General features: G+C 32.3%; 1 protein-coding gene and 1 long non-coding RNA gene across 4 annotated transcripts in view; both read right to left on the minus strand.

The window, feature by feature from the left end:
• LOC127737642 (fibronectin type-III domain-containing protein 3a-like) overlaps window positions 1-20,484 on the minus strand; it is a 115,766-nt gene that overhangs the window by 53,539 nt on the left and 41,743 nt on the right. Inside the window, exon 1 of one of the 3 annotated variants that reach the window (XM_052248498.1) lies at window positions 18,582-19,924. The exons of the other annotated variants lie outside the window; for them this stretch is intronic. Within the exon in view, the coding sequence (XP_052104458.1) occupies window positions 18,582-18,663 (82 nt within the window). The 5' untranslated portion in view covers window positions 18,664-19,924. Of the gene's footprint in view, window positions 1-18,581; window positions 19,925-20,484 lie in introns of those variants that run through there. 3 annotated transcript variants of the gene reach the window in all.
• LOC127737647 (uncharacterized) lies at window positions 2,024-4,395 on the minus strand. Its single transcript, XR_007999733.1, has 2 exons — window positions 3,797-4,395; window positions 2,024-3,215 (listed from the first exon to the last, which is right to left on the minus strand). It is a non-coding gene; the product is annotated as an uncharacterized LOC127737647 (long non-coding RNA).

A 20,484-nucleotide genomic window follows, 5' to 3' on the forward strand; every position in this document is an offset into this window, starting at 1 on the left:
GGAGCTCATGTCAATAGATATAAACAATTCACCACAATTTCTTGCAAGTTGGTGAAAGCATTCTTGACTTATTGTCCGAAAACTGGAAAATCCACCTTTTTTTAATGAATAAAACCCCATAACTCGGAAACGTAAAATCTAAATTTTATAAAAAATGAAAGGGAGCTCACGTCAATAGATATAAACAATTCACCAAAGTTTTATGCAAATTGGTAAAAGCATTTTTGAGTTAATGTCCGACATGTTGACGACGGACTGACAGACCGACAACGGTATACCATAATACGTCCCGTAAACGGGCGTATAAAAACTTAACAGAGCAATGAACTGTGAAAATGAGGTCAAGGTCAAATAAAACCTGCGCGACTGACATAAAATATTTCCATATACCAAATATAGTTGACCTATTGCATATAGTATTAGAAAAAAAGACCAAAACTCAAAATCTGAACTTTGACCACTGAACCATGAAAATGAGGTCACGGTCAAATGAAACCTGCCAGCTAGACATGTACATCTTACAATCATTCCATACACCAAATATAGTAGACCTATTGCATACAGTATAAGAAAAACAGACCAAAACACAAAAACTTAACTATAACTACTGAACCATGAAAATGAGGTCAAGGTCAGATGACACCTGCCAGTTGGACATGTACACTTTACAGTCCTTCCATACACCGAATATACTTGACCTATTGCTTATAGTATCTGAGATATGGACTTGACCACCAAAACTTAACCTTGTTCACTGATCCATGAAATGAGGTCGAGGTCAAGTGAAAACTGTCTGACGGGCATGAGGACCTTGCAAGGTAGCACATACCAAACATAGTTATCCTACTACTTATAATAAGAGAGAATTTAACATTACAAAAAATGTTAACTTTTTTTTCAAGTAGTCACTGAACTATGAAAATGAGGTCAAGGACATTGGACATGTGGCTGACGGAAACTTCGTAACATGATGCATCCATATACAAAGTATGAAGCATCCAGGTCTTCCACCTTCTAAAATATAAAGCTTTTAAGAAGTAAGCTAACGCCGCCGCCGCCACATCACTATCCCTATGTCGAGCTATCTGCGACAAAAGTCGCAGGCTCGACAAAAACTGGAAAATCCCAATAAAACACCATAACTCAGAAATGTAAAATCTAAAATTTATATGATTCTAAAGGGAGCTTACGGATTGACAATTTAGTCTTAGATGCAAGATTTTTATATCAGTTGTTAGTTGCTTTGAACTAGCTGTCAGTAACTGCAAGTACTCTCAGATCTGTACTTTCTGTCTTTTTCTTGTTTGGATGTACAACTACCAGACCACATCCACTTGTATTTGTATTTATCCATCTGATGAGTTAAGCCTCTTTCAAGTGATTTTTATAGTTCGTTCTTATATTGTACTGTTACACCACTGTCCCAGGTTAGGGGGAAGGTTGGGCTCCCGCTAACATGTTTAACCCCGACACATTCTGTATGTACATGTATGTGCCTGTCCCAAGTCAGGAGCCAGTAATTCAGTGGTTGTCGTTTGTTTATGTGTTGCATATTTGTTATATTCGTTCATTTTTTGTACATAAATTAGGCTGTTAGTTTTCTTGTTTGAATTGTTTTACATTGTCATTTTGGGCCTTTTATAGCTGACTATGCGGTATGGGCTTTGCTCATTGTTGAAGGCCATACTGTGACCTATAGCTGTTAATTTCTGTGTCATTTGGTCTCTTGTGAGAGTTATCTCATTGGCAATCATACCACATCTTCTTTTTTATATTTACATCAACAGATATAAACAATTCACCAAAGTCAAGGTGAGACAACAAAACTTAGTGGTAAGATCTCTGAAATTTTTTACACGGTACAAGTTTTTCTCATTGTTGGAGATTGTACGGTGACAGTAACACCTGTAACTGCTTAAACCCTTTTTAAACTCACTGAATATCATACCACATCTCCTTATTTTTATATGCATTACAATTTACAGGTGCATGTAATTATAAATATATATATATCAGAACAAAATTCATTGCGTCACTTTTATTTCTGCATCCTTTGGCACAATACAAGTTTTAAAATTACACAACATAAAACAACTAAATGTTATTTCAGATGAAAGTTTTGTTTCAGTTCCATTCATAGGATTTGTTAGAATTTTGTATGTTTTGCCAAGTCCAATAATTCGCTCTATGTGCACATGCTAATTGGAGACTTTTCTATCCCGTATAAGAGTTTTGGAACTAATTCTGTTTCTTTTTTTGAAAAAAGTTAGCAAACAAATCTTGCACATTTAAACCTTTGTCTGCCATCACACTGTCACCTGGATCACATAACTGAACTACATTTTGTATTCTACATCTTTCAACTATTTCATAGTCACTGGTAGAACCAACATATGCAGTAGAGACATAGTTGACTAAACCACCAGGCGTCGAACATACAAGTATTTTCAGTGTTTCTGTTTTTATATGATGAAAAGGTTGCCTGAGCTCTAGGAGCTTTAGTTTTATCACTGGATATTCTGTGCTGTCAATAATAATCCAAGTCGTAGGAAACTTTAATTTGAAGTTGGATGGCGAAAAATGCCTGACTAAACCACTAGATGGCCAAGTGTTAGCCTCACACCACTGTTTAGGCATAAAAACAATCCATGTATATACACAATATTCTTAACACTAGATTCAATCTAGAATCTAGAAAGTTCAAAGTTGGTTGTATAATGCCTCAATTTCATCAAAGTCATAAAAAAACTGATTTTCAACTGACACCCTATCAATTTGAAAATATATGTATCTCAAACAATGTGCTGTTGGACCAAGTGTGGTCAAAACAAATAAAAATTTAGTATACAACTCTAAACTGGTATAAAAATGCATGGCTGTGTCACGTGTCTTCATTTCAAAATTCTCTGCTGAAAACATAGACATTGATGGTGTTTGCGTAATTCCATCTTTGAAGCTCAACATTAGCTCAGCAGTTGGTGGTGGACAGTCATAAATCCTTTCTGCAGTATGAATGACTTCTTCAGGAAAACCAACTTTACAATCAAAACTTTCCTCTAGATTTCTACTACAATATTCATCAAGTTTAGTTCTTTTGTTTTCACAGGAAACTGCCCTGATTTTTCTTTTTGCGGACGATTCAGTCTCTTGCTTGGTCCAGGAAAATAGGCTGGGAATGGCAGTAGACTTAGGTCTCTGTATGGTGGGTTTGCGCCCTGAAAAAGGTTATAAAACATTAGTTTTTTGATAATTAAATGAACTTCCATTAGCAATGTATACTTTCATTTGACTTTGTATTACCTGGCGAAATATTAACTAGATTTATTCATTACAATCTGGATAAAACTATGTTTGCCTGATTCAATGTATGTTATGTAAATCCAAAGGACAAACAATGAGAGACTTATGCAACAAACGTACATTGTTTGTACCTAAATAACTATAATATTGATGAGAGCATGTCATTGTTTTGTTCCTGTTAACATTGTCATTGATATTTTTCAAGAAAGTCTATGAGGCATAGCTTATGCATTCCTGTCATTACTACATTAGCATAATTAGTGCTAAAATAATTCTCAGTATGATATACCTCTTGTAAGAAATCATTATAACTGTAGCAATCACCAAAAAATCTCAAACAGATCACATTGAATCGTAATCCAAAAAATTATGACGTCTTGAATTAACCACCCCCTTTTATTCTAAAACGATAATTGCGGTTGTAAACAGGCTTTGGTTTATTCGCATGGCGATTACATATATAACTATATATTTCAAAAAGAAAATAGAGTTTTACCATGAATAGTTTCCTGCACGTAGTCTTTTTCAGTAAAATGTGCCTTGCAAACAACAGCTGATTGAGATGGACTCCACGATGAAATCGTGTTCTCGTCCAATCTGCGTTTGGGCCATGGCGTTGATCCAACTTTTCCTTCTTTTTAAGTCATTTGGAAATGCATGTCCTTCTCTTAAATGACATCCAGGTACACAACAACAAGTACTTGGCATCGTTAATTTAAAATGTAACTGAAATAGTTGCACAGTGCAGAAACCGGAAGTTGAGGAACAGGATCGGCTACCACGGCGCCACCTATTCAGGAACGATAATTTGCTACTTTATATAACTGCGAAATAACTATAACGTTAGACGGGTTCACGTGCATAAACAGAAATGCGCTTTAAATTGTATAATATAATTAATGTTCAGTCGACTCTTAATTATTATATCAACGACTGAAATGATTTATAAACATCTAGATTGCAGATAACACTCGAAATTAACCCGAGCTCTTTCCACACGGAATTCAAATAATTCTAGTTTGTCAATCGGTTGACTGCTTATAATGCAAAATACAAATATATCAAAAGTTTTTAAAACTAACAAAGCACAATGATCGTTTCTCTATTTCCCAATGTAAATGAAATGAAACAAAAAACATTTTATATCACAATAAGAAGAGGAGAGAATTCAACATTTCCGGATCTACTTGGAGCCATACCCCCCACGTAGATAAGTTGGATATCGCGGAAGGAAGGATTAACCCGGCAACTAGAAAGGCATTAAAGCACTGCCTTTAAAAAAAACCATTTTTTTCACCAATTATCTATTAAGAACATTATATTTATTTATTAGAGCCTATGTTGCATGAATCCTGTATCATTCAACTGGCTTTCATAAAAATAAGAAGATGTGGTATGATTGCCAATGAGACAGCTTATAATCCACCACTAACCAAATGATGTGGATGTCAGTGGCTGATCCAGAAATTTTCATAAGGGGGCAGCTCACTGACTGCCATAAGAGGGGCCCGCTCCAGTCATGCTTCAGTGGTCCCTAAATAATCAACCAAATTTTGTCCCACAAAAGGGTGGCCAAGCCCCCCCTCCCCCCCCTAAATCCGACTCTGGATAAGTAAGCAATTTGTGTACACATATATTATAATGCACCTGTATGTTACCAATAATAATATTATGGCAGATTGTAGCTTGAGTCTTTTAATCATAATCAATTGAAAATTGAGAAAAGATTGATACTACAATTCAAGTTCAGAGGAGATGCCAACATTTTTTACATGCATGTCCTCAGAAATAATTGTTCTTTCTACTGTTACTTACATCTAATGAAAAAACATAATTTTGCTTAGATATTCCCATTTTTAACCAAACATGTAGACATACAAAACAGAAAAATCAGATGCTAGGATGATAATATTTTTATTGTCTTTGGCTATCATTAAGATATTGTAAAATAGATGAAAGATTTAAGGCTGGATCTCTGAGTCCTCTGCATCTATTTATTTTGATCTTCCCATGCACCAGCATCATGAAGATTTATCTTAATACACTTCATGTTAATGTTCAACCCCCATAAAAGTGCATAATTCGTTAATTACAAGGTTAAGATGTTGACTCTTTGTAAACAGGCAATCCAGACTAATTACTTTCTGTAATTAAATACTATAACAATTCTGGCATCAAATTTCATGTTAATGACCTGTCAGTAATTAACCAATCAACTTTCCTTTAGATTAAACTGAACCCACATAAATTGTTCCTCTTTGGTGGCTATTTTATGATGAATAACTTCTACAGAATTTTCATTTGGTATCAGTTTTGGAAATCTAGTTAACTATATTAATAATATTAATTACTGTTTGAGAGTAAATTTTTTTTAGTGGTAAACAAATTTTTATATCAATACTTCAAAATAAAGTATTATGTGATTTCAGTATAACTTCTGCAACAATTATTTATTACTGTCAATTTATATATTATAATAATGTCTTTAAAAGTGCATCCCATGACTCATTATTTTTAATTTGAAAGTAAGTCATGGAATAGAGCGAGCTGTCAAGTGTATTTCTAAATCATGAACTTTTTAAAGAACATTAAAATTGTTTCTTCAGCAACTTCAAGCTTTTCAATGACCATGAACAGGAAACAATTGCTGTCATATGATAGTTATATTTGAAGTGGAGAAAGAAACTAATAGAAGAAAAATTGTGACCAAGAAATATTCTAATGTGATCTTATGAAATATGTTATTTTCTCTGCAGAAATCAGAAAGAAATTCTACAAACCCCACAATCAGATAAAAAATATTGTTCATGTAAACCTGTTACAGAATTCCCATAACCGATAAAACAGAAACTTGTCTCACTTCAATAATAATATCAGTTTTTTTTTTCTTTGACAGAAGATTGCCATATGTTTAATATTAAAGTTCATGACTAATGGAACCTAGACCTTCATTATATAATAGATCCATCAAAGATGGAGCCAATATTGGAAGTAGTTAAAGACACTAAGCCTGAGCATTATATAAAATAAATCGTATATGTCCATCAGTACAAAATACAATGGCAAATAAAAACAAAGAGTTACATAATCTACTGCACCATTTCTAATGTCATGACTTATTATCCTGCTGACTCATCATTTCTCTCCCAGACTAACTTCATCAAGGTTTACAAAAGTGACATTACAATTTCTAGATATGACAGAAAAAAATCAAAGAAGTGAACAATTACATTGGTTCTTGATAAATCAATTATGACCAATGTCTAGTCAGTTTGATAGTGTGTGTTGGCCTACAGACTCGGTGATTAACTGTCTAACACAACACATCTCGAGATGTTGCAGCCTTCAATTAGAGCTGCACTGCAAATAACAAATACTAAAACACCTGCTGATCTGCATAATCATTTACCAAAATCTGTTTTCAAACGGAATAACTATATTATAAAATTCTTCTTGTCAACATTTCCTTGTTTCTAGAATAATTTTTTTTTTTAATTTATGCTAAGTAAATAAGATTGAATGTATCTATTTCCCATGATGTTGCAAATAAACAGAGAAATGGAATTGATTTTGCAATAAATCTTAATCATAAAATGCAGTCAGCTGCCTCCCAGAAGTGCTCAGATGTCTGTAATCTTGATAATTCCTATATCTTTAACATAAAATCCAGCACAAGGAGGATTCAAGGTTTTGGCTAATAACCACAGTAGCTGTCAGTTTCACCAACACACCCCTTTGACTTACTGCTTTTTACAGTCAATGCCCTTTTTCCTATAGTTTCAAGACCTTTTTATTTTCATTTATGAAACTTGAAATAACATTGCATATTAGTAATTATTAATATGACAATGAATACATTGCAACAGGTGCAATCCTTAGACATACAAATGCCAGAAGACTGGTGCTTTACAATGCACAAATTTTACTTTTTGAAAAATCTAAATCAGAAGAAAACACATACAGGAACATACATGATGGGACAAAAGTGTTTTAAAAGCAAATACCATTCAAATGTTTATACTACAATTTGGCTTTTAAGAACTCTGTCATCTGAACTGGATATCCATGCCATAAACTCTTGTTGCCCATGGCAGACACACAGGACTGATCAACACATAGAATCATGCTGCATGAGGGAAAATATAAATAAATGTTTATTTAATGAGCTCTGTTTTCTAAATTTGCCTTTGGCATACTTACTCCTCAATGAAATCATTAGAACAATCATGTATATTAACTCAATCAACAGCAAATTAAACATGCTCAGTTTTAAATGTAATCCTAACACACAACAGTCAGAACCAAGCAATTGGTAGAAGTAAAATTGTTAGTCATGTGAGATTCAGAAATGTCAAAATCTGTGCTCAAAGATACTATTTTTGCAAGACTGGCAGAAAAATGAGTTTAAAAGACTTTATTTCAGAGTCTTAGAAAATAAAATTCAAAGTTGTAATAATGGAGTATTCTGATGCAGCTTACACTGTTCATTAAAAAGTCATTTACACTGAGGAGACTGGACATCACATTTTTGCATTGTGTATATATTTGTATTGTTCATAAGCCTTCAACATCTTTATGTATTAATGAGCATTTCTTTAATAAATAATAGATTAATTTAAAAATATGATGTTTGGCTGTAAAGAATAGCTTTTTAATTTCTTTGGAAATTTGGGTTCTGAAAAGAAATTGCAAACATTTGACTTCATAAAATGGTGACAATTGATCGATCAGACACATTAAGTTACAAGTATTTGTTGATAAAAACTGGCACTGTAAATTATTCTTTGACATATAGATAAATATGCTGTGTATTCATAAGAATTTGGTTTGTATGTCACTGACATTTCATGTTATTTTTATATCTCCAGCTGTTTCTACTTATCATTTCTCTTGGTGAAATATTTTGGAAATTTTGCATGTTATTATTTTCATGCTGTGTTGTGCATACAGACATCTGTTTACATTCTTTATTGCATGACAAATCTGAAAAATATTTTCAAAAGATTTCTGTCTTCAAAATAAGACATTATATTTTTCCCAAGATGAACTGCAGAGAACAGGGAATTATGAATGTTATATAGTATCTAAAGAAAGCATTGTGGCTATGTATAACTGTCCTAAGTCAGGAGGAGCCTGTTGTTCAGTGGTTGTCATTTGTTTTTGGAGTGGTTCATAGGTGTTTTTCGTTTCTCATTTTTTATATAGATTAGACGTTGGTTTTCTTGTTTGAATTGTTTTACACTAGTCATTATGGGGCCCTTTATAGCTTGCTGTATTCGGTGTGAGCCAAGGCAAGGCTCCGTGTTGAAGGCCGTACTTTGACCTATAATTGTTAACTTTTTATACATTGGGACTTGGATGGAGAGTTGTCTCATTGGCACTCATACCACATCTTCTTATTTATAGTTGGAAAATCTAAAGGGAGCAATTGGCATTGGTCACTGTTCTAGTCCTGACTGGGTTATTAGGCATATAATTTGAATGGAAATGGTACAGGTTTTCAAGGTAAATGAACCAGCCAACTTTAATGATGGTCATGTAACAATTCTAATTAATTGTTAATGTCCCAAATCAACGTGACTTTTGCATCCCTGACAGATAATTGAATCTTTAAGAAAGAGCTATCCAGAAAACATTATAAGTGCCCCTACTATTGTAGAAAATAAAAAAATAAAAAAAAGAATTGTGTTTTAAACTTTTATACTGCAAAATCATATGGTGTTCTATCAAGTTTTATCTATGACCATTAACTCCTTTCTAGGACTAATTTTTACATATAACACAAATATAATTTTGTTGTTATATAGCCATCTATTTACACAAAGGAGGCATAAAGCAAACATTAATCATTCAACTAATTGAATTAAAAATGTACATAAGCAACTTTCCAGTAGTCAAGTGTGTGAAAGTAGTGTTACTTTCTCATTTTAATGTAACTTCAAAAGGTTTGTTCACAATAAAACCTTTCTTTAAAATTTACAATCTAAAAAAGAGAATCATATAATCAAAGTATAATTACTCCTTTATAATGTGGTTATTAAATCACAATGTCTGAATGCATATTATCTTAATATGATCATAATTCATGGACTAAAACTGATTCAAAGTTAATCTCTCTGAACTGCAAGACAGGATTGATTTTTGTTACTTGGTATATATAACTGGACTATGTGAATCAGGATATGCTTTCTGTAAATGTCTGAAATACCAGTATTGTTTTAATGTTGTTATGTTGTGACACTATAATACCACAATTGTTTTCAGCATTGGTCTATTATGACAACATAACCAGTATTATTTTCTGCATTGTTTTAACATTGTTATGTTGTGACACCATAATATCAGATTGTTTTAACATTGTTATGTTGTGACACCATAATATCAGATTGTTTTAACATTGTTATGTTTTAACATTGTTATGTTGTGACACCATAATATCAGATTGTTTTAACATTGTTATGTTTTAACATTGTTATGTTGTGACACCATAATATCAGATTGTTTTAACATTGTTATGTTGTGACACCATAATATCAGATTGTTTTAACATTGTTATGTTGTGACACCATAATATCAGATTGGTTTAACATTGTTATGTTGTGACACCATAATATCAGATTGTTTTAACATTGTTTATATATAATGTTGTGACGTTTATATATAATGTTGTGACACTCATAATACCGGAATTGTTTTGACGTTGTTATGTTGTGACAACATAATATCAGATTGTTTTAACATTGTTATGTTGTGACACCATAATATCAGAATTGTTTTCAACACTGTTATGTTGTGACACCCATAATACCAGAATTGTTTTGACGTTAATATAATATCAAAATTGTTGCAATGTGACACCAAAATACCAGTAATGTTCTCAGCAATGGTGTATGTTATGACACAGTATTACTAGTAATGATTTCTGCATTGTTCTGTTGTAATACTATACTATGCCAGTTATGTTTTCAGCATTGGTATGTAACATGACACCATAATACCAGTTTTTATACGACTTTGAGATTTTATATTGGTATCATTCGTTGGCGTTGTCCGAAGACATTTGGTTTCCAGACAATAGCTTTAGTTTAAGTGTATGGATCTCTATGCAATTTAACCAAAAGGTTCAATACCACAAAAGGAAGGTTGGGATTGTTTTTGGGGGTGATGGTCCCAACCGTTTAGGAAAAAGGGGCCAAAACAAGCATTTTTCTAGTTTCAGGACAATAACTTGTGTAAAAGTATTTTGATTGCTCTGAAATTGTACAATTCATTTTAGGGGGTAATTGCCCAAACCGTTCAGGAATAAGGGGCCAAAAAGGGTTTTACAGAAGCATTTTTCTAGTTTTCAGACAATAACTTGTGTTTAAGTGTATGGATGTCTCTTAGTTTGTACCACATTTTACAAAAAGAAAATTTCTTCAAAATTAATTTTTTTGGAAAGGGGGGAATTTTTTTTCCTCAAAAGAAAATTCTTTTCAAATATTTTTTTTTTTTTGGGGGGGGGGGGGGGGGGGTTGAGAAACTTTTTTTTTGGGGGGGGGGGTCAATTTTTTTTTCCCTCAAGATTTAAGAAATTGTCAATTTTCCAAAGAAAAAAATTGTGGGTCACAATTTATTTTCATAATTCTTTGTATATAGTCTTAAAACAGATTTACTATGTAGTGCGCAACAGCACAGTGTATTGCACAACAGCAAGAAATCTTCAATTGAATATAAATTCAAATCATACAACCAATTTCAAGTTCTTTGACTACATTTATTCTGTGTCAGAAACCTACAGAAACCTATAATGTGTCAAATATTTAATTACAATCCAAATTCAGACCTGTGTCGAGTTTGAATATTGTGTCCATTTTTGCCCCAACTGTTCAGGGTTGGACCTCAGCAGTCGTATCCAGCTGCGCTCGACGAAGCAGTTTATTTCTGCATTGTTTTTGTTGCTTTGCTGATTACTTGTTGTTACCATGCTTTTTCATACACAATACTCCAAGACCTTGATGACATTAAAAGTTCTTGCAATAGAAATAATGACATATTACTATGTTTTTATTAAAATTAATTTTCCTCCAAGTCTAAAAATCGTTAATGGCCTTTAATTTTACTGGGTCATATTTCTCCTGCCAAAATAATGCAACATGTTTAAGGAAACATTGATTTTTCCTCTTTATTATTTGAAGAACTATCGATTAAAAAAAGATGGTAAGCTTGTTGTGGAAATAAACATAAAAATACAATCGATGTTCATTTGGACCTTTTAGCACAACATCAGAATTGACAATTACTACAGAGTTTCTAGTGACAATTTCTTTCATACATTCTTCTAGTCATAGTTTCTGATTGTAATCAAATCAATGTTTGTTTTGACTGGTACTTCTGATGTTACACAAATGTTGATAAAGCATTTCTTTCCAAAGCCTAGAATATCTCACAAAACCCAAATAATCTCTGCACATTATTTTTCTTTATATGATTTGATTTTTGTTGTTCACACAGGTTTTCCTCAGTCATATAATACACAAAGTGTGTTTCCTTTACTCGCTATTCTAAGTCTTTTAAAATCTTAACAAAAAAAAAATTTTCTGATTTTTTTTATTACTGAGATAGGATCATAATTAAGCACCTAACTTTTTGACATGGTTTACAGGACGGGAGGAAAAGACTTAAAGCACCATCCAAAAATTGAAAAATAAAGACTTTAAATAAGACCTTGTGATTCAGCTATCAGCATTCAATATGTGATAAATCTGAAATTTAAACGCTGACAAGATGTCTTTTACTAAAGGAGTTTGTTTTCGTTTAAGAACAGCAGTCACCTAAGATACAATCATACATGTGTTGTTTTCTTCTTTTCAGATATTGGCCACCTTTCAATTTCAAAATATAAATAAACGAAACAGATACAAGATGAGCTCATGATTTGCCCATATTTTTTTTTAAGTTTAATTTTACCAGCAAGCCCATTTTCCTTTCAATGTAAATAACTAGCTCTGTTTAAATCAAATTGAATTAGCAGACCAGTATATCATTCAATGTAAGTTCACTGCACCCACAATGTCTGTGGCCATTCACCTTTTACCTCCAACAACTTTAACCTTTATAATGAACTAAGAAAATGTGTTTTACTGCAAGTCACATTTGATGTTTAACAAGCTTTCTCTGTTGGTTTTTCCTTAAATTAATCTCAACAGGTACTTGTGAAACATATGCTCTTTTATTCTACTAACATAAAATCTGGTCCATATATTTTTTAGGTCACATATATATAAACTAAGTAAAGTACATATTCAATGTACAAAAATGTACTCTTTACAAACAGAGTATTGTATTAAATTTAAAAAAAATAATTTCAAATTCTATATAATGAATGAGATTGAAACAGCACACAATATGCATTGTGATATTTTTGACAAACTCACTATGAGTTAATCAATCTTTTGAAGAATTGTATAGAAGGTTTAATCCTTTTGATCTGGATGGTCATAGTCAGATATTATATGGTATGACACTTTGCCTTGTCCTTGGTATACCCCCAAGAAAAACTACTACATCCCATGTCATGTAAAAAAAGAATGCAAAAGACATTAGATTAATGATCCCAGATTGTATATACCTTTTTAAACATGTATAAAAAGAATGCAATATCTATAAAGAGAAGACTAAGATTAATGATCCCGGATTGTATATATACCTTTTAAACAACATGTCATATGTTAAATATTCCTTTTAAAGAAAAACATTTATTTTGTCTGGAGGTCATGATTGTTCCCTATACAAAATTGTAAAAAGACAATTTATACCGGTTACGGATATCTGTTAACATACTATATATGAGACATGTACACTGGTTAAACCTTGTAAGCACATGACTGTACTGTCAGCAGTGCCTAAGCAGTGCCAGGACGTACTGGTCAGAAATAAATCCCACCCATTGAACCAAACATGTCAGATGCAACCTTCTTTAAACATTTCAACACCTTCTATGTACATCTATAATTATATAGATATGGTCTACGTCTGTTGCACTCATAACTAACTCTTGAAATTTTTGCTGTATGATTTAGGAGAAAAATCTCTAGGTACTTGTTTAACATCCAATAAATGTGGATAGGGTCCACATGTGGACACAGATGATGCCCCTGCTTGCATAACATATAGTTATAAAGGGACATAACTGAAGAACGGTAAAAGTGACGCTACCAAAATTTGAACTTGATCTGAATTTTGTGGTAATAAGCATTGTGTGTAAGTCTCATAACATTTGGTTGAGGCTTACTTAAGTAGAGAACAGAAACTAAAAATTCAGCAATTTTTCTAATTGTAAACACGCATAACCGGTACTCTAGAACGGTTGTGTATAAGTTTTATAACATTTGGTTGAGACAAACAATGTTAGAGAACGGAAACGAAAAATTCAGCAATTTTTATTTTTATAAAGGGACATAACTCAAGAATGGTAAAAGTGTCGCCACCAAATTTCGTACTTAATCTGTATTATGTAGTAATAAGCATTGTGTATAAGTTTCATAACATTTGGTTGAGGCAAACTAAAGTTAGAAAACGGAAACAAAAAATATGTACTTGATCTTAGTTTTGTGGTAATGAATATTGTGTATAGGTTTCATAATGTTTGGTTGGGGCAAACTTAAGTTACAGAATGGAAACTTAAAATTTTACAATCTTTCGATTTATAAAGGGGCATAACTCAATAATGGTTAAAGTGACACTACACAAATTCAACTTGATCTGTGTTTTATCAGTGGAAGTCAAAATTAAACATTGCATTGTATAAAGCATTGATTGTAGTTGATTCAACTATAATCATGGACAAAGGAAGATAACTCCAATTTTAAAAATTACTTGATATTTAGAAGAAAATAAAAATTTTGCAATTTTTCCATTTATAAAGGGGCAACACTCTAGAACGGTTAAAGTGACGCCACCAAAATTCAAACTTGATCTGTGTTTTGTGGTAATAAGCATTGTGTATAAGTTTCATAACATTTGGTTGAGGCAAACTTAAGTTAGAGATCGGAAACTAAAAATTTTGCAATTTTTCCATTTATAAAGGGGCATAACTCTAGAACGGTTAAAGTGATGCCACCAAAATTCAAACTTGATCTGTGTTTTGTGGTAATAAGCATTGTGTATAAGTTACATAACATTTCGTTGAGGCAAACTCAAGTTAGAGAACGGAAACCAATTTTGGGACGTACGTTCGTACGTATATACAGACGGACAAGGGTAAAACTTAATGCACCCACCGCTACGGCGGGGGCATAAAAACCTAACATGAGGTTAAATTCCAATTTCCACTGTACACATTTGCCTGGAAAAATCAAAATCTACAAAAATGCTTGCAGGTGTTTTTAAGCTAATCAAGGACTGTTTAAGTTTTTTAAATTAAGTCTGTTCAACACTTTAATTATCTGCAATTCCATTATAAAGACAATGTGTTATAAATTGGAAAATAAGTGAATATGTGTAAAGTTTTAACTACAGCAGATATCTAAGGATAAATGTCCACGTGTTGTACTATTGTATTAAATGGATATTGGGCAATTGTTACAAATTTAAATATTCCCTATAAAAATTTAAATACCAGGAAAATTTATAACAACCAAAGATAATGAGAGTGAGTCTTATAATGTTCTCCTTGCACATGTTGCAGGCTGTCTTAAACAATTGCCTGAAAGTGTGAGTTCTTTTGTTTGCTGTTCCAACAACTGTCAAGATTAAGCACAGCAATAAAAGCATTGTTCCTTTCAGTACAGGTTTCTCTCCTAAAATTTCATGACTTACAAGACTTTTTTGTCATATCCACTATTTCTTAGTTACAGAAAGGCAAACTGAGCAAAAGACTGTTACTTTGTGTACAGATTATTTCCTCTATGTACAGGTTATTTTCTTCATGTACAGGTTATTTCCTTTATGTACAAGTGTTTTCCTTCTATGTACAGGTTATTTCCTTTTTGTACAGGTTATTTCCTACAATTTCATGACATATTTGTCAAACACACAGAAAGGCATAATGTGCAGCCATACCTTCTCTTTAAGCCTCCAAGGAGTTCATAAATTATATAAATTACTGCCTATAATGATCATCTGGACACTACTTTAAAGCATACACCAAGAAAGACTTTTACTTTTTGTAAAAAAAAAAAGCAATATGTTGTAAAATTTAATGAGCTGTAGAAATTACTCAGTATACAGGCCTATTATAATTATCATGTCACTAGTTATCAGGATGTATATAGATCATCATGTCTGTCTGCAGAGCTTCCTTTTATTAAGGCCACAGGATAGGTAATTCTGGGATTTGATTCCTGTTTTATTCTCTTTAAAACGCCTTAACAACTAAACGGTAAAATATTTGTACTCTGGTGATCAGTTAAAAAACTTTTGACTTTTACAGAAAAGAGCAGGATAGAACACAAAGTACCATTTGAGTTTAATATTTCAGTACTGACACAAAATAAATTTATGTAATATATGGGAAATTTAGTTGCATGCATTGCTGATCACAGAGAGTTGGTTTAAAGAGTAATAAAAGTGAGAATGGAAATGGGGAATGCATCAAAGAGACAACAACCCCACCAAAGAGCAGAAAACAGCCGAAGGCCACCAATGGGTCTTCAACACAGCGAGAAAATCCCTAACCCGGAGATGGACTTCAGCTGGCCCCTAAACAATGTACCGGTATACTAGCTCAGCGAAAATGGACGTCACACTATAGTCCGAAACATATAAATGAACCAAAATTTAAAAAAAAACATATAAGAATAACAAAGGCCAATGCATTTGTTTATAAATCTGTCTTTCTATAGGATAATTATTGCATTTGTTTTTGAGAGCTTAAAGTTTACTGTGAATGACATTTGTTGTTGACAAGAATATAAGGTTATGAATCAGTGTGCTGTTTAATTCAGCTGTGATATCTCTTTTTAACAGGTACAAGGAGCTTTAGGGGGTCTACGTAGACAGGTGATATATGTTAACTATTGACACTGTCCCAACAGTGGTTTCCTCCAACATCTAAGACCTGACATCCATAAAAAACCTATAGAAAGTTGCATCCAACCCTCAACAAACAAAGTTTCATAGATTGAATATTCTTATAATAGGCTTCCTGGGTAGTCTTTGAACTTCATTTCAATCATACATACAGTGGTCCCAAGTAATTACAATTCATTCCTCTTTTTATTCTACCTAACTTTTGACAGTCACATCAGACCCCTGACCACAGCAGAACTCATGTTCAAACCCCTGACCTCCGCAAAACTCACAATCAGACCCCTAACCCCTTCAAAACTCACAATAAGACCCCTGACCACATCAAATCTCACAATCAGACCAGTCTGACCATAGTAAAACTCATAATTAGACCCCTGACCAAAGCAATACTCATGATCAGACCCCTGACCACAACAAAAACTGACAAGATCATGTAAAGTTCAGTTTAATGAAATTCCCTTTCTGATTCACCAATTCTGCTGAACTTAATACTAAAATAAAGAGATGTGGTATGATTGTCAATGAGACAACCAGAGTTCAAGTGAGGTGGGAGTTAGTAATTATAGGTACACTTATACTATAATAATTAAGTAGGTCAAACCATCAGACTAAAGTTCAAGTATTTCCTTTGATATAACTGACAATTTCAATGTTGACCATCACTCACTCTATCTACTTCAACAGAAAAAATTAAAACAACATTTTGTTATCTTAATTTAAAAAAAGTTAATTCTGCAAAATTCTTTAAGACACTAATATCAACGAAAGACTGAATGCACTGAGAATTTTAATAACAACTAAATGAGGTATTTCTCAAACTTAACCTAAAACTTTCTTTCATTGTAACACAGTTCTAAAAGTTTTAAGAGAGCCCTGGTTTCCTTCCACAAGATCTTAAAAAATCTTTGTAACTGTCAAACTGGCAACACCTTCAAAAATCACTCCAATACTGCAATTTCACAGATTATTTTTATGGAATCTTTCTATAGGGTTAAATTTTGTATCTTGAAAGTCTACACCATCAATGTAAAAATTTCAATCTTCTTTTTCATATAATTTTCAATACAAAATAGCAAAAAAATACAAATATTTATAGTTTATATTGAATCATACTTCCTATACTGACATCGCCAAAAAAAATGGTGCCTACATTTTCTGGTAGTTGGCCAATGTTACTGATTAAGCCTTTGAAGTTTTATCTGTTCTACAGATAATTGATATAGGTAGGTATACAGACACACCTTTCGTTAACTCAGTCCAGATACTCTTAACTCTTACATACTATTTTGCATAATCTGGATGTTCTTGTATAAGCTTTTTATGACATAAAGATGTTCAACTCTATTGAGGTGAAGCAGTACACTCAAACCTAAAGATCTAGTAAATAACTGTCATCTTCAGTGCCAGCTATCAATACATCTATACATGTTTTGTTCAGGTAAAAACAATACATATATTTCCCTGGTAGTTGGTCATTTACAGAGCTTATACAAGAATATCAATTAGTCTACAGCTATATATTTTAGAAACTTACATTTGTCTTTGACAGGGGTTAAAGGTGGTTTATAAATCCTAAAATTTTACTTTGTTCAATAGATTTCCTCAAGTGGATGCATATGTTTTTTATTTACACAGAAAATATGGGATTAGAAAAAATATACATTAGGCATTTAAGTATTTTCAGATGAGTAATAACATTCATTAAATATTTTTGGTATCTTAATACTGAAAATGAGAGTACTTTACACCAAATGCATTGAACTGTTACCCAACAACTGAATTAATAGACTGCAATGATAAGGTGAAACTATTAACATTTTGCTTCCTGCAGTTATCTTTTGAAGGTTTCAAAAAGTAATGAAAAATAACCTAAATTCAGGATAAATGTATAATCTTAATATTAATGACAATACAATTTTCTGAAATATCTCAATTGCACTTCGCATCATACTAAAGGCTCGGTTATTTTATTTTTTACTTTTTCGTTTATTTTTTAAGGGTTAATCCAATTATGTAATGAGTTGCTAATTCCGCTATAACTTACCAGGGGAGATTCCCTAGTGTACTCAAATAGATATGCATTATTATGTAATTTATTACTAAGAACTTTCATGCAAGCTTGCCAAAAGGAAATTACAAATTCCCATTTTACCCCAATGGGAAATATGCAAGGAATGTACACAACATTCAGAACTTATCGCATCTGTTCATTTGGAATTGTTTACAAACAAATGAATAAATTAGTAAACAAAAGAAAAACCAGTACCCACCTCCGTAACCTGCATACGTTTCTTCAATACAAATGCTGCACATCACTTTTGGAGCAAAGTAATTTACATCAGAACACTTCATTTAGAACTAAAAGTCAATCTCGTCCTCAAAAAACAAACATATGGCACTTTAGCCAACTTCCTTTAAATATGGCACACCTTTACCAAATTGTTGTGGTTTGTTTTAATGTTCAAGCCTATATCCTGAATGAAAGTTTAATAAACGATTGTCACTAAATGTTCCACTTAATTCGCTATGAATGAAAATATAATGTTATTTACAATACTGCACTATAAGGCAACCTAGATTTTTGACTCCTGGTAAAATTCCCTCGATCTGACAGATGTAATTTATTAGCCTATAAACATGAGAAAATTTGTCTTTCTCATGTAAGTTCATGTAGACATTCATGTCTTAGCCATCTCAGTCTTATTATCCTCATAAAATATTCAATTTTTCACAAGGTACTTGAACTAGAGGTGTGAAAATTTTATTCTGCCTCTCACACTTTTTCCAAATGTCTGGAGTAATAATTACTTCTAATTAACTTGAGAATCACTTTGTTATTTATAAACTGTCTACAATCCAAAACTATAACTAACTCTCTTATTTTTAACACAGTTTTTACTAATTGTACTTCCTAAAGAACCACTGACTTCTTAATTAAAAACACTTCCCTTCAAAACCTGAAGCTCACTTATAATAAATTCACAAATATTCTGCCAATAATTTGCCCTCTGTGTGTTTATCTGAATATATATACAGATTGAGAATTATACTTATTTTGCTTGGAGTCAGATTACAAACTGCACTTCTTCACTGCAGAGTTAAGAACCTTGAAGTACAATGAGGTATTCCTATTACACAATTTGACAAACTACCAGTCTAGATTTTTTTCTTCAACAAATTTAAACCACTCAATAAATGTTATTTTCTGAAAACCCACAGTTAAACAAGAAAAGTTCCTGTGTATATCTATCACAACAAAATCCCAAGTTGTATGTCCAAGATAATTATTGTATGTTAATTCATCATCATGTTGTATAATTACACTTTGGCATATGTTAATTACACATAGTTCCAATGTGCATCATGAAGAATAAGGTCAGCTGACCTTTTCCTGTCTGTATAATGACTATTACCAAGTGGACAAAATGAGAAATCTTCACAATGTTCACAGTGATCAAATCACACACCATATAAATATATAATGCCCATATAAATCACAGCTATCAAAATTGTTAAAGCAATATAAAAACAATATGTGAAGATATGTCACTCTTAAGTCCCATTAATCATGGAAAAAGTCCACTAAAAATGTCAATGACAGATTTTATTAGGAACTTGTCCTCCTGCCCTAAAACTTGAGGGTTTCACCTGGTCAGTTGTTTATCTCTAATCACCTTACATAATATTCTTTGATCTTTTAATATCAGATAATAATTGCTATCAAAAGTTAAAACTTGTTATATTTCACAACCACTAGACCTTAAAACCACAAATGGAGAGAAATCTGGTCAAGAATTAAATATCTCACATTCCATGTCAGTCAACTGTGAACATCGTGATCCCATACAGTTATAAATAAATGTAGGAGACCATCTAAATGATAATTATAACCCAATTTGTCCCTGATACATTTTATTTTTAAGTTATGTATGTAGTCTGTTCAATCAGCCATTTTCTCAGCCAAAAGAGGTCATTTTCATTTTCTATCTGCTGTCACTGCCTAAATTTACATATTGCTTACATAAAAATCAAAACTTGTTTACCCACATTGATGTAATCTTTGACCTCAGGTTATGTTTACATATTTATCAATTTATCAAGTAAATATATAATAACTTTCATCTAGTAAATATGCTCCTCATTATTAAACATCCATCTATGTCAGGTCTTTAT

This window comes from Mytilus californianus, unplaced genomic scaffold, assembly GCF_021869535.1.
Source record: "Mytilus californianus isolate M0D057914Y unplaced genomic scaffold, xbMytCali1.0.p SCAF_4, whole genome shotgun sequence".
In the NCBI taxonomy this organism is placed as follows: Eukaryota; Metazoa; Mollusca; class Bivalvia; order Mytilida; family Mytilidae; genus Mytilus; species Mytilus californianus.